Raw genomic sequence first — 14,695 nt, 5'->3', positions numbered from 1 at the left:
CAACAATCTGTTTTTTAAAAGTACCGATGAGGAATTTTAGCCTAGTCTATCACAGCTATTTCTACACTAATTTAAAACTCCTAGGAAGACAGAGTGATCATTGAATTATAGAGGGTCAACATAGAGATACCACCTCTGTGTGACGTCATAGTTCCGCATGAGTAAAGAGGTATGACCTTCTCAGCGCTTAACTTTGCCGCCAAATATTTTGACCGAGGGTTTTTTGTTGCCCCAAGCTGCGGGCATTTTTAAGTTATTTTGTAACGCTTCGTATATATATATATATATGAGTAGATTAGCTCTAAAAATCACGCTAGCTTTCGTTTCGATGCGATATTTATGTCACAGACTGTGAACTTGACCTAACACAGTACGATAACCTGGCACCGGTACGGTAACTGCTGAACTGACAGCAGTAGCAATAATATTATTCAGATATTGCTATTTCATTGTCGGTAATTTTGCTTTCAGGCCCGTACCACAGTATTGTAGACAACTTAGCTCTAATCTATCTACCGGTACATATAGTTCTAATCGTAGGTACCGTACTTGCACAGGAATCCTTTATTTCAACTTATGTGAAGAGGGAACACAGTTTGGAGAAGCAAACCAAGTATTTGTGGTATCGATACGTGAGTATTGTTATATATATATATTAAGTGATTTAAATATTTTTCACTATGCCAGCTGGAACGCATTGTGCAGTGCCGGGATGCAGCTACTCCTATGTCAAGTCTAGGAAAGCAGGACAGTCTGTAAAAACACTATTTTCAGTTCTTCGGCCCGATCTGGCAATGACTCCTCAGGAAAGGAAACACCGGGAGGGGTTGTCCAATTTTTTATTGGCGATGAGAGACAGTAGCAGAGGAGATAACATCAAGGCTATGCTGCACAAAGAAACGTAATGTACTTATCTAGGCATACTAAACATATAAACAAATTTATACAGCCTATAATAGTATAATTGAGTAATTGCGTTCAAAAATTCTGCTGTGTGGATTATCAGAAACCCGGAATATTTGTTAATTTTTCTTATCGTATATTTATCGTTATAATTTGCTAAGCCTACCAAGCCATCTAATTTGTTTTGCATTTAATTCAAATTTTGCACAAAATGACCATAGCTAGCTTTTGACATCTTCATATTGTTATACTAATATACTTTACCTTTTTATATTTAGGGCCTCAATATGTGAAGACCATTTCCTGGGAACCGATATACTTCGGCATGGGAAAAAAAGCTCTTTGAAACTCGGAGCAGTTCCATGCAGAAAAATTCCCAGGAGTTCAGCTGTGTACCAGGAAAAAAGAAGACCTCTTCCAGCTGTGCGTGAACCACTGCCGGAAAAAATTCGATATCGATCTACTAGGAGTTTGGTCAGTGCCACTTCATACTTGTCGCAATCTATGAAAGGTATGCATCTGTAGAAATTTTTTTTGCTTGTTTAGCAAATTTTGATTGAACTTTTTATACAGATAAGTGGGCTTTGTATGAGCACCGAGGAAAATTTATTGCAGAGATGAGAAAGGATGATTACTGCGTGCCTAGTATAAGGTAGTTGTTTTTAAACAGAAGTTATCAATTATAGTTTGGTTTTCAACTTGCAGAGAATAGGATAACATGTTAGTTTTCAATTATTTTGTTGCTGTGTCATTTGAGTAGTAATTGAGTTTGACAGCATGAATTGTAAGTTCAGCAGTTTTTCATTGTAGCGCAAGTTTGTCGTTAGCGAATATTTTTAGATGGCAGAATATTAAAACTCATACTAGGAGGCTACAGGATTGTACAGAGTAAATAGCTAAGATAAATTGCAAATACCAAATCACAAATATACCCATGAGCCATATGACATACCAAATTGTATCTAACAACTTTTATCAATCTAAAACAAACTGAAATAATTTTACACAATGATGAAAAAAGAGTTGAGTATGGAGAAGATGGTGCAATGCAAAGTGCTCATTTTTCTGGCTGGAAAGTCGAGATTGCAAAGCTAGGAGTTGACAGATGTGATACTCTGAATTCTCTTTTAGGTATACATTTTCTTTTGACAAGTTCACCTTTGTTTTATTCTGTAACTCAAATTTGTGTTATCCATTTAAGACAAATTAGGCAAATTGGAGTTGTGTTGCGGTATTGATCGGCGGGATGGCAGTACATTGGTTCACCCAGTTTTGTCGTGGGGAGGTGACAAGATTAATATCAAAAATATATATCAGTCAACATCATGTAGCACAATTGGTATGTTAGTAAAAAATCGCTGTTCGACTGTCTCGAGAGCATATATATGATTGCAGGATATTTTTAGTGGATGTGTCAATTGGATGCCCAATGTGCAGCAGCTGCATGTCAGAACAGTTCAAAAATGACGAGGAAGAACACTATCCAAGCCAGGTCATGTTGCAAGTTGATGATACTGTGCATGATATGATCAAGGTCATGTTTACTTTTTGTTTTATTTCACGATCAAATAATTTTTAATGTACTAGACTCAAGAGATTAATTGTATGACTGACTTGTGAATATTTTCACAGGCCACTTTCGCTTCTGAAAGTTCCATCTTGAATACTTGGCAGCAAATGTTTTTTGGTCAGCAGCTTGCCAACTCCAATGCTCACCCCTCTTCACGTACCATCCAGATGTGATTCGTTGGGCTATGGAACTCTATTGCAGATCGCCTTCTGCCTATGATCATCTGCGAACAAGTCAGGTGCTGACTCTCCCTTCCCCAAGCACTTTGAATCGCTACAGGTAAATGTAATGCTTCTGACAATTGTTGGGGTGTACTATGGTGAATTTAAATTAACTTTGATAACCATTTGGCCATGTTGTTTTCTTTCAGTCTATTTAAAAAAAATATTTTGTTTATTATCTGTCTACTTATTATATCATACATTGGTCAGTGACTCGCGATTGCTGATTTATTTTTGCAGAAATGTCATTCCACCACAATCTGGGATTAACAAACTGGCATTGAAAGAAATGGAGAGAGTCATCAAAGACAAGGGTTCATTGATTGGATTTGTTGCTCTCGATGAGATGAAGGGTAAGCTCACTTTAATTTTTATTTACAATCTTACATCATTGTCATATATATGAATCTCTGATACAGTTAGAGAAAATCTGGTCTGTCGTAACGGCAAATTGATTGGTTTCGTGGACAAAGAAATGGCAAGGAATGGCAATAATGACCAGCTTGCTTCACACATTTTAGGTAAGTTGTTACTGGGGTTTTACTACGGTAGACTTTTTATGTAACGCAGTATTAATGTTCTACATGTTTCTTCAGTATTCTACGTTAGAACCGTGAAGCGAGATCTGTCGATTCCTTTGGCGTGGTATGCAACCCGTAACTCCCCAGCCTCCAAGCTTTGTCGGGTGTTTTGGGAACTTTTAATTGAATGTGAGAGCCGAAGCGTAAAGATCCTTGCTGTAATCGCAGATGGTCACAGTACCAACCGCCGCCTTTTCCAACTTTTAAGTGGCAACTTGGAATTGCCTTGTGATGGTGTATTGTTTGCTCCTAATATATGCGACTCTGACAGGAACATATACCTATGTTCTGATCCATCACATTTGATCAAGGTAATAAAAGAAATGGGCAAATGGCATTGTATAATGTTTACCATGATGCGTTAATTTTCAACAGTCTTTTTTTCATTTGTTCAGACTGTTCGAAACTCGTTATATGCATCAAAAGTTGGTGGGAAGAAGCATATGCGCCGAGGTGGCCAGGACATTGTGTGGAGGCATATTAAAGACATTTATATGCAGGAATCTGTTCAGGTCCTTGGCCGTACCAGACTGAGTCCATCACATGTAGAGTTAACACCATATAGTAAGGTAAGCTAATAGTCTAATTGTGTTGGTTTGGCCGCACGACACGCTGATAAAATCCCTGAAATGGACTTATTTCAACTAAAATTTTTGATTCGCTGCCAATGCCCTTGACTGTGGTAACAGGATTTTCAATAACTAATTTTTTTTAATACAGAGTGATTTGGGAAAATCTTTTTTATTTTCAGATGAAAGTCAATCTTGCAACTGATGTGCTGAGCTGGAACGTCGGCCAATGTTTAAAAACAATGAATGGGACGAATGGAACTGCCAAATTTGTTTTGATGTTTGCAAAGTAAGTCGGTCATTTTTTAAAAGAAAAAAAATTCCCTATTTTTGTGTCAGTTATGCATGTATCGTCCATTCAGATGGTATGAAATTGTCAACTGTTCCTGTAATTGCCCCATACGATGCGTCGACGATGATAGACTGTCTTGGTTGAAGAATGACTTCATAGGTTCACTGTTGGAGTGGGAAGTGAGTTGTAATTTTTGTATGGTTTTATTCAAAATGATCACAATCTCTAAAAAGATCTACAACCATAGCATTTGAAGATTATATTATATTTACTATGCCATAACATTGGAAATGAGAGATGTCATTTTGGGGTTGGCTATTGTTATTTTCATGCATTATTTATTCTTGAAAACAATTATAGAATGAGCATGGTGGAGATGAAAAGAGTTTTCTTGCTCGCCCAACCTTAGAGGGACTGAAATTCACCACACACAATTTCATAGAGATGTGCAAATACCTTCTGGCAAATGGTTTGGAATATGTGTCTTTGCACTGCTTTAATCAGGATGTTTTGGAAGCTTTCTTCGGAAATTTGGTGAGATTTTTTGGGGGGCTGAACTGTATGGGTATCTATCTAGCCATGTATATATCTAATCCGCAGCATCACATTCATAGAGACAACTTGGATCTAGATCAAGCAATCCAGACATATCTCAAGTATCCTATGGAATAACCCAAATTTCGCAAAGAAAGATCATCAAGAAGGTCAAAGGTGGTAATACAACCTATGGGAAAGCGGATGCCTGGACAGACATATGTGAACATCCATTGCCATCAAAAAAAATGAACATTAGCATAATTTCGGCTGCAATCATGACTTACGATATTTAGAATTTGCAGATTATGCATTTTCTCTTATAATATCGTGGATTGTTGCCATAAAATCAATATTGGTCTTTTGTTCGAAACATTTGACCATACACACAAGGCTTTGGAGTCGGAAGTCCAACATTTTTTTATATCGTAGCTGTGCGCAAAATTTGGTTGAATTAATCAGAGTCAAATTTTTATCGTAATATCCCATTCAAATTTTTCTAAAAAACTAAGCATTGAATTGACTAGAGTATTTTCAATAGATAATTAAATTCAGTAAGACTCAATAAAGTTTTTGTAAAAGTTTGGTTTGTTGTAGCCTGTTTCGAACTCTTCGTCAAATTTGAATTATGGTCTAACTTTACTGGACTTCACAGCCTGCTCGGAAACTTATTAGTGCTGTTTTATAATAGCATGGCAATCAAATAACAAGTTTGGATGGCAGAAGATTGAAGTGGATGATGCAGTTTATTGCCTGGTGTATTTGAGACTTTGTGTATTTTAGTCGAATCAAATTTAATTGGGTGCTTTTTGTTTGGTACATAAGAGAAACACTGAGATAACCCGGCCCACACAATAATTAAACAATAGACTCAATCAAGTACCTCAAGCTTTTTATTTTAGCAGTTACTAAAAAAAATTAATTGAAAATATGACTGTTGCTGATTCTTGCCAAATCTGGTCTAGTACCTCTAGAACAGACCCCGGGGCCCTCTTTTTGAATAATTTGTAAAACAACTTTCTTGCATATGCATGTGAAAGCACTCTTATAAATAAACTCGTTACATATCTTGCTATCTTGACACTTTCTTTGTGTCCATTGCAATAGGGTAGCATGTCATTGACATTGGTATCAAAGTTTTGAGACTCTTCTAACTTATTTTCAATTCCTGCAAAGTCTATAAGATGTGGCTGTTTAGCACATTCCTGCGCTACTTTTTGGTAAGCCTCCTCTAATAGTAACAAGTATGCTTGAGTTGGATACTTTAGCTTTCCCTCCGGGAACTGCAGTAATGGGAGGGCCTTTTTGCACAGAGGGAGTCCAGGGCTTTTGCTGATTCTGCAAATTTAATATACCCCTTTTTCAGGGTATATCCTGCAATGTACTCAATTATGCCTTTTTCATAACTGTCGACCTGTTCGCAAAATAAATTCTTCGGGGTGGCAAATGTTACATTGTCATCCAGTGGCTTGAGAATGTAGTTGGTTATTTCCAACATGGCTTTCGCTGTAAAAATTTTTTCCGTATGCCCAGCGAACATCTTTGGTGAGAGGTGTGAGCATTGAGAGAATTTTAGCATGACTTGGTCAGCTCCTTTCTCTCTGGCAAAGACTTGCATGAGGGCTTTTATAATATTCAAGCCTTCAAATGTTAGCTCTAAGTCGGATCAATGACATTAAACAACATGATAGGCAACTCTGACGTCACTCCATAAGACTACATGCGAAAGATTGTATTTCATGATATGCTCCAATGCACATATTTCTCGTCGCCTTTCGCGACCGTTTTCCGCTCGCTTTTGCTACTCGGCGTCTTCTTTACGTGTAGTACCTGCCTTTTTGCACCTGTAACTAAAGAAAATAATCTCTATATCTAAGAAGTTTGCTCACTTGGAAAGCTGGAATGGCAGACAAGCTGTAAAGAGTAATTCTGGACATCATAGACGTTTTTTTATCATAGAAGATTACAAACGCGATAGCGGGAAGATTTGTGTGGGACATTTTGCAGATAATGACAAAGTTCAAAGTTAGTAATTTTAATGTTTGCGTTTAAACATTGAAATTTCATTTAAAGAGGGTGTCATACAAAACAGCAAAACTGTTTATACTTCTCTTAACGGCGCTGTGATACAATTCCATAACACGAAGTTTGCACCTATCGAACTTGCTTTAGTTGGTGAATTTATTAGACATACATATTTGGTTAATCGTAGGTAACATTGCTGGTACATAATGCCTCGTAGATAGGTATGTGTCTAAACTTAGGAATTTAGCTCATAGCCCACTAATTAATATTATCTACTATGCAGGAGGTTGTAGGGCTGATTTAACTTGCAGCCTTACCGATCACCTGACGATGCTCATTTAGTTTGGCTCGAACAAGTCTTCTTGAAAGACTTGTGTGAATGGAAACTAACTATATGTTTTACCTTCCTCCGATTTTAGAACACAAATTTATTCTGAGGGATTTCGCATATAATTCTCATTGATTGCTGGCTGTGTATAATTCCTATTAATTGTGAATTCTGATTATAACAGAGAGTTAAAAAAAATTTTACGTAATTTACTGGCACCTTTTTCTTGTCAATACTCCAAGCTGAGGTAATAAACAAGACAATACATTTATGTCATCTGGAAGCAAAATATGCACACTAATTAAAATTTTGACACATTGAGATAATACATCATGACAGAAAATACAAGTTAAAAATATGTATGACCATCACATGGTAATTAAAATTAAAAAAAATCAATAGGGGCTGTGGAGTATGAAAAGTTCAAGACAAAGAAAAGAACAAAAGTTCATAGCTCATGAACTCTCAATTTTGCTTCCATTGCTTTGTGAAGGCCAATATATATCGAGTTGCTGAATTGGTTTACCTTTATGATAGCAACGATTTTGTATTTAATATAGCGAGATTTTTTTTCAATTTAATTGAAGTGATATTATTTCCCAAAGCAATGCTTTAATCGTCTAGAATAGATCAGTGGTGTCAAACTCATGGGTTTTCGAGAGCCGCATTGCATGTTGGAAATTGTAAAAAGGGCCGCAAACAGTTTTTGATAATGTATACTTGAAAGATATTTTCAAGATAGTTTTAGTTTGTGACATATGCAACTAAACAGTTGGATTACGGTTTATTATTTTTTTTAATTTCAAACGCAATTACATATTAATATTTGCATTCCACTATTATTGCACTGTATTTATTACAAAAAATCATAAAATTCTATGTACAGCCATCAAAATCATTTTTGAACATGCTTTGGATAAGGAAAGAATATTACATACATCAAAAAAATGACTTAATCTAAATATATGTACTTAAAATTAACAAAAATACTACAGTATAAACTCAATGTTTTTTTAATTACATTTGTCCTGACGTTTGGCATCTTTTTGTGTCACCAGCATACTAAGGCCAGGCTGAAATGATTTTATAGTACCAGCCGTAACTAACGAGGTCACATGATCATGGGTTAATCTGGATCTTTGCGAATGTTTAATTAATTCCAGTAACGCAAAAAAGTTACTTTTATCATTTCATGTATAGATCAGTAAAAAAACAAATGACAGATTTTTTCGACAAGACATTACGCTCCCCATTGCATGGCATAGAATTGCTTGAATTATTATTGATATTTAGTAACTAAGTCGTTGTATAATTATATTAATATACAAACACATGGAAATTTTCTGTCCGAAGTTGGTCTTCGAATTTGTCATATTGACTGCTGAGCTTATTGTGTTTTTTCATAGTACCGATGGAAATATGACAAATTAAACAATGCTTCTGAGATGAGAATTTTGTGAAATGCAGAAATATTGAAACTCCCATTTTTTTCGAAAATGTCACCTTCATGTACTTTGCGTTTAATTCAATCACTCAAGTGTTTTATTCAAGTATTCTTTTGCTAGCTTGATGTGTATTCTTAAATGGGTCAAAATGTGAACAAAAAAAATCATTTTTCAAAACTACTTTGAGTAAATTGTTTTCTGTGTGAATATTCAATTTCACTTAAAAAAGTTTGAAAAATCTGTTACATTTTGATAAAAAAAATAAGACCGCTTATGCAATCTTACGCTTTGGAATTTTTAGTTATTTTCTTCAAGCCTTGCAGGATGTAGGGGCCATACACAACTCTACCGGAGAGTCAAATGTCTTTGCATGCCTCCATAGGTTGTTCTTCTATTGCAAACATTTATGGAGTATTCTAATTATATTTCTTGGAATCACACTGTCACTGATATGTCGCCAGACTTCTGATATCTCCCCTTCTGCTACAGTTGTCCTGTGAATAAATAATAGGTAGTTGAGGTTAGACGAATAGTTGAAAGTTTTACTTTATGTCGACTTAATTTCTTGATTTATATACTTACTATTTTAGCTATTGCCCCTTGTGCTGCAGGAATCTCACAATTCTTAGACAGGTGTGTCCACAACTTTCACATCTGAAGAAAGAGAGGAGATTTATTAATTTCCGTTAAGAATAAATAAAGCAGTCTATATGATTTAGAATGGAAAAGCTTATAAATCCAATATCTCATGTTCAATGTAAATATGCTTTACTGAATTTGGTATATAAACCAACTAATAAATGGGGTTTAGTCATAAAATTACGTGGCTCGTGGCTCCAAATACTTGAGAGATTAGACTATACAATATAGACCGGCATGAGTGAAATGTCAGGTGAATTTGTTAACCCTTTGATTCAATACGCAAATAAAAGTGAATGAGCAATGGTATGTTACAGCAATGAGTATATATTCTCACTGATTAAAAAAATCGAAATGAAGGTGCATGAACTTTTTGAAACCATAAGGGGTAAGTAAATATGCAATTTCGGCAAATGTGCAACAACGTACTGTACTGAATTAACAACTTCGTAGTATTTGACAAAAGCTGGCTTTCCCACATGTACTTAACAGTGCTATGACCGGGTGTGATATACAACAATAGTATTTACCCTACCTTTTTTCGATTTCTTTTTACCTTCAATTTTCCAAAATATCATTGAAATCGACAAAAACTTTCAAAACAGGAACGAACACCATTCGTGCTATGCCTTGAAAGCAGCATACATCTGCTCGTTTTCGTCTCGTCAAGTATGTGCATTGGAGCGTGCTATCGGATACGATCTTCGGCCAAAAATGCCGAAGTTGCGCATCATGTTGTTTAATGTCATTGGTCGGATCTTACGTTATTGACCAATTTTATAACTTGATCATCGGAAACTTCCGGAGTTCTTCTATTTTTTACTTGTGTTGATGCTTTCGAATGAGGAAATTCTTCGATTTTATCGAAATCCTCAAAAAGGAACTCAACAATTCCATGTATCTCGTAAGTAGCCATTACAGATGAATAACAGTAAGTAAGATAACTTATAAGTTATTGAGTAATAAACTAGATCTAGGCTGGGTATGTGAAAAATAATTACAGAGATTGTGCAAATTGACAATCTAAACGTGGTAATGCTTTTGACTTTTAATTAATCAACACTTCTTTTTTTTCTCACTAATTAGGCTATGTGGCTGATTTCAGACAGATACCGTAACGGTTTTAGCATCGATTTAGTATGAGAATAAATGGTAAGATAGCAGTCCAATAAAAATAGAGTAAAATACAGTGGTTTTCAATCGCAGAGGCCAATACAATATTGATAGTATACAGTAAAGAAACATATTTAATAATTCTGAAAGCAAACTACCGAATCATGACCCTGAACTGATGGATTGGCTGGATACGAACCCGCGACATCTTGACACCAAACGGCCAACGCTGAAATAGATCGCGCTGAGAAAAACATCGCATTTCCTACTTCCGTACCTCTTTACTCATGTGGAACGACCTTTGAACCCGCGAGTGAATTCTCTATTATCATTCTCTGTGATTGAATTATCAGATTTTTATTTAAATTTTCGAAAGACAACTGAAAACTAACGAATAGAGTTCAAAAACGAGGTAATGTTTATAACCACTCTTGAAAATCTGTCCGAGTGAGAAAAGTGTCTGAGCGAATGCGAAAAGGGGGCATTGTTACGTCACTTTTTGCATCTTGCTGATTGGCCAACGTCACGAAGAAAACAAGGAAGTCGATGCTCGGGGAAAGATCCATTGTTTTGATTTTGGTCGTTCAGACAAACTTTGCAAATATTCTCGCTTGTGTAGGTACGTTGCTCGTTTTAAAGGTCTTCAAATGGTATTTCACTAGTGATGGCAGTATTTTCGGGCTTTTAAAGTTTTATCATATTGTCAAGTGTTCTATTATTAACGTTATTCTGCCTTCACATTGCCGTTACCATACCTAATTTAGTTCCAAAAGTCTATTTAACATACAAAAATTGTATGTACTTAAAGATGACTTTCTGACTGACTTGGTTCTTCAAGAAATTTGCTTCCCGTCAGCCGGAGAAGAATACAAAACTTCCCATTGAAAGGTGTTATTCAAACTTATATGACTAAAGAATATCAGAGTGTGGTGATAGGACTGGGAGACTTGCGTTACTATGACATCCCGGGGTTCATTCCTGTACAGTCATACCCTAATCCAGGGGTATGCAAAGTGCGGCCCGCGGAGAAGTGCCAATTTTGAATGGTGTGCGGCAAGCTAAATTAATTTTTAATTTAGTTTGATCTGGTTCCTGTTGAGTTGCGGCGCGACGGTGTGGCTCAACGGGCTAAGCGTTAGGAATACGCTCGCCACAGCACCTCTAATTACTCTGCGTGGGTTCGCAGGTTCGAATCCCATGCAGGGATGGTTATGTGCGAGAGGATTGCTGGACTCCTCGCCGTCGTTGGGTGGTTCACGTAACCGCTGGTCGGTTACGGCTTCCTCCACCACCAAGTCCATGCTTCCGAAAACAAACAATACAGTCAAACTAATCCCATACCCGACTTGGAATGGTAACCGGACGAGAGGCCGTGGTTCGCCATATGGATAAGCCGTCTTATCGGCTTTCCTCTCCCCCGGGATAAATATGTAAATCCTATCCTTATATTCGAGTCCAATTTATTATCTATGCCTATGACGTTACAACATCCTCACAGCGAAGCGAACAACGCGATTCACAAGGAAGCTGTCCCTTGCCGAGCAGCGAACAATTGAAAGAAAAATGCGGAGCAGACGCTAATGAATTTGTAAGAACGGACAATTGAAGATTAGGCTACTGGAAAGCAGTTTGAAAAAATGTAATATTAAGAGATACAAAAGCTAAATGAGTTTTAGTTCCAGCCTATCAGTTGGTTTTGTTAAAATCTAATCTAGAATAAGATTTGACAGCAAAGTATTTGGAATGGATCTTGGCGTATTATACCGAGAACATCTCAACTAAGATAACTTTCCACATTTGAAGAAGTCATGGCTTCAAATATGCTATTGCTAGCACTTCCATTTAAGCAAATTTGGATAAAAGTAGCCAGGAAAAGAATCCAGCAGCAAATTTCTCACCGAATTCTTTTAAATTGGGTGTGACATTATATTTGGATTACACTTTTAAGATATTTATGCGTTTTCTGCAAGGACCCCTCATGATGACAACATGAGATCATTAACAAAAAGAAACTATTTTGTGCCTGCAACTAATATAAAGCCAATTTTAAATGAAGGTGCGGCCCGCGGTTTTGCCCAGTTATTGATATTTGGCCCGCCTGCGAAAAAGGTTGCACACCCCTGCCCTAGTCGATAGCGTCCAAGTTAGGACTGAATTGGTGGGTTTAGCATGAAAACAAAGGAAGTGCAGGGGCAGTTTAAAAAGTCTTTTAAGTACATTTTTGGAAACATTGCACAAACTACAGCAATCTGTAATTATGAACAGATGAATATTTTCTTCAGATACGTTCATGATGGTTCAGTCGTCAATCTTGGTTCAACGCTAGAGTTCGAAGTCAAGTGCTATAGATCAGTTCAGGAGTCTTTGCCACCACACCATCTTCGAATAGTGGTGTCGCTGGATAGTCAACAAGGCTCTAATGCAAGATGTACAGGCAAGGCAGGGGGCACATAAGCTTGTCGTATCATAGAAACACAGATTTATAAGCTCAGCAGGTTTATTGAGGTATTATTATCGATTACATACAACATAAGATTACAAGACCAATAATGTTATGAACAGTGTTAACTCTAAGGAAATTATGAGAGCGAAAGTGCTTCGCAATCGAAAAAAAAGTGCGAAAGTGCTATTGCCGATTTTAACAAGTTTAATGCCGTAGCTTTTGTTATAACTCATTTCAAACTGCTTAAATACTAGAAAAAGCGCTCCTTTTGTGAATATCACGAATATAAGGAGTCTTTCTGTTAACGCAGTTTCCTTTAAATATTGATTAAAACAAGGTAATTCATCGGTAACGAAAGACACCTGTCGCGATTCGTTTAAATCCTTGTTTAAAACAAGCGGATTCATCGCTAACAAAAGAACACCTGCTTAGCACATAAAGTATGTGCATAAAAGAATCTGCAAACGGAGCCAGAACCAATCGGATAATTATTTATTTGTTATTTTAAAAAATAACGACGGTATTTTTCTTAAATCATAACATACATTTTGCATGAGTGGTGCACCAAAGATCCCGGGGGTCTACCCTCAATAACAAAATTGCACACATTTGTTTTATTCACAAATAAAAATACAAAAACGAACGAATAAAAAAAACTGAGAACGATGTAGCATAATTTATATTTTTTAAATTAATAATGCCGATTCCTTATCGTCGGCCATCTCTTTCTTAATTACGAAGGATGGCGTGGCTTCTGCAGCACGTTCGTGGTGACGTAGCTTGGAATCTTTCCAATGTTGCAAGAAATCCATGAAGAATGATTCCGCTTTGTCTGTTTTTATGGATGTCTCCCTGCCACATCTCAGAAGCATTGTTAGGTGTCTGCTGCTAAGCTTATTCCTACAAAAGTGGTATTTATCAATATCAAATATATAATATACTCCTATTGTCTAAATCAGTAAAAAGTTTTCTCAAATTCTCATACTTTTAAAATTGTTCTAATAATTTTTAACTGTGTTTCGTCTTAATTATGTTCGTTGGATAAAATCCTCGTTCGGCCCCCGAGGTACCAGCTGCAAAGTTGCCCAGCACATGAAAGCATGGGCACTCGGGCGCTGCCGCCAAGTACTTGCATACTTGTAATTTATTTGCCTCTGTTAAATTAGGTTTTATATGCTTCAAAGCCAAGTGGGTGTGTGTTTGATAAGAAACCAGAAGCATACGACAAATAAATACAAATAGTACTGATAGAACTTACGTTTTCCATAGTCGGTAATTGGAGACTATGCAGATCCTGAAGAAGAATTTGCCATTCCATCACTACTGCCTTCTTGTCGTTGTTTGTGAATTCTTCGATCAAAGGTATCTAAGTAAGTTAAAATAAACGTCAATTAATATACTCGCAACTTGAAGTGTAGTTCCGGCTTTTCCCCAAGCGAGAATTTTATGGATTATGATTTTGTCTGAATGAAATTACGTACTTTCAACAAGCAATATGAGCAAAAACAAAACAGCTTTGCTAAACTACCACATGGTATTCATTAAGATTCAACGGAATATGTATAAAAGTTACTTTTTAGCCAAACGTTGAGCCTCTTCTAAGCCGTATTCGCTTCGATTTGTAACAACAGTTGGCAATTAAACTGGGTCCAAAATTTCAAATGCTTCCATTAGTTCACTTCCGGGAAATCGTCGATGAAGCTAATTAAAAGGTTTTCCACCTACAAAAAATAAAGAAAGTAATCTCTAACGCATTATTTTACCTCGATTTTATTTTATTGCCTTTAAAATTTTAATATCGATAACGACTAACGAGCATAAACACGAACTCACAAATTTCTTAGATTTTACTTCAACACGTTCGATTATAACGTTCGGAGTTCCCACTGTTTTGTCCCTGGAACGAGAGCTTCTACTAATTGGTTCAAATTGAAGCGTTCCTTGTTGGTAAATTAGCAATGCCCCCGCCATATGTCTTCCCCAGGATATTTTTCCGGGCGCTTTAGTCAGGTATGTCAATTCAAGAACAGTG

General features: G+C 36.5%; 1 protein-coding gene and 2 long non-coding RNA genes across 3 annotated transcripts; 1 reads left to right on the top strand and 2 right to left on the bottom strand.

Moving 5' to 3' along the window:
- Positions 1 to 226: 226 nt before the first annotated feature.
- LOC144427294 (uncharacterized) lies at positions 227 to 2,164 on the top strand. Its single transcript, XM_078116267.1, has 4 exons — positions 227 to 901; positions 1,182 to 1,414; positions 1,477 to 1,555; positions 2,105 to 2,164. The coding sequence occupies exons 1-4, from the start codon at positions 681 to 683 to the stop codon at positions 2,139 to 2,141; spliced, it is 570 nt and encodes a 189-aa protein (XP_077972393.1). The 5' UTR covers positions 227 to 680; the 3' UTR covers positions 2,142 to 2,164.
- A 6,251-nt stretch (positions 2,165 to 8,415) lies between these two features.
- On the bottom strand, positions 8,416 to 9,857 carry LOC144427301 (uncharacterized). Its single transcript, XR_013477861.1, has 3 exons — positions 9,643 to 9,857; positions 9,051 to 9,122; positions 8,416 to 8,962 (listed from the first exon to the last, which is right to left on the bottom strand). It is a non-coding gene; the product is annotated as an uncharacterized LOC144427301 (long non-coding RNA).
- Positions 9,858 to 13,286: 3,429 nt separating this feature from the next.
- On the bottom strand, positions 13,287 to 14,695 carry LOC144427157 (uncharacterized). The gene is made up of 4 exons (XR_013477780.1): positions 14,497 to 14,695; positions 14,237 to 14,384; positions 13,922 to 14,029; positions 13,287 to 13,563 (listed from the first exon to the last, which is right to left on the bottom strand). It is a non-coding gene; the product is annotated as an uncharacterized LOC144427157 (long non-coding RNA).

The sequence above is a fragment of the Styela clava genome, chromosome 9 (assembly GCF_964204865.1).
Source record: "Styela clava chromosome 9, kaStyClav1.hap1.2, whole genome shotgun sequence".
NCBI lineage: Eukaryota > Metazoa > Chordata > Ascidiacea > Stolidobranchia > Styelidae > Styela > Styela clava.
This window is presented reverse-complemented; position numbering and strand designations above follow the sequence as displayed.

Bases quoted from the DNA above. Each gene is read 5' to 3' on its own strand.
- LOC144427294 (XM_078116267.1), top strand. From the start codon at position 681: ATGCCAGCTGGAACGCATTGTGCAGTGCCGGGATGCAGCTACTCCTAT. The intron at 902-1,181 runs GTAATGTACTTA...TTTTATATTTAG, and splicing joins GCTATGCTGCACAAAGAAAC to GGCCTCAATATGTGAAGACC. The intron at 1,556-2,104 runs GTAGTTGTTTTT...TATCCATTTAAG, and splicing joins TACTGCGTGCCTAGTATAAG to ACAAATTAGGCAAATTGGAG.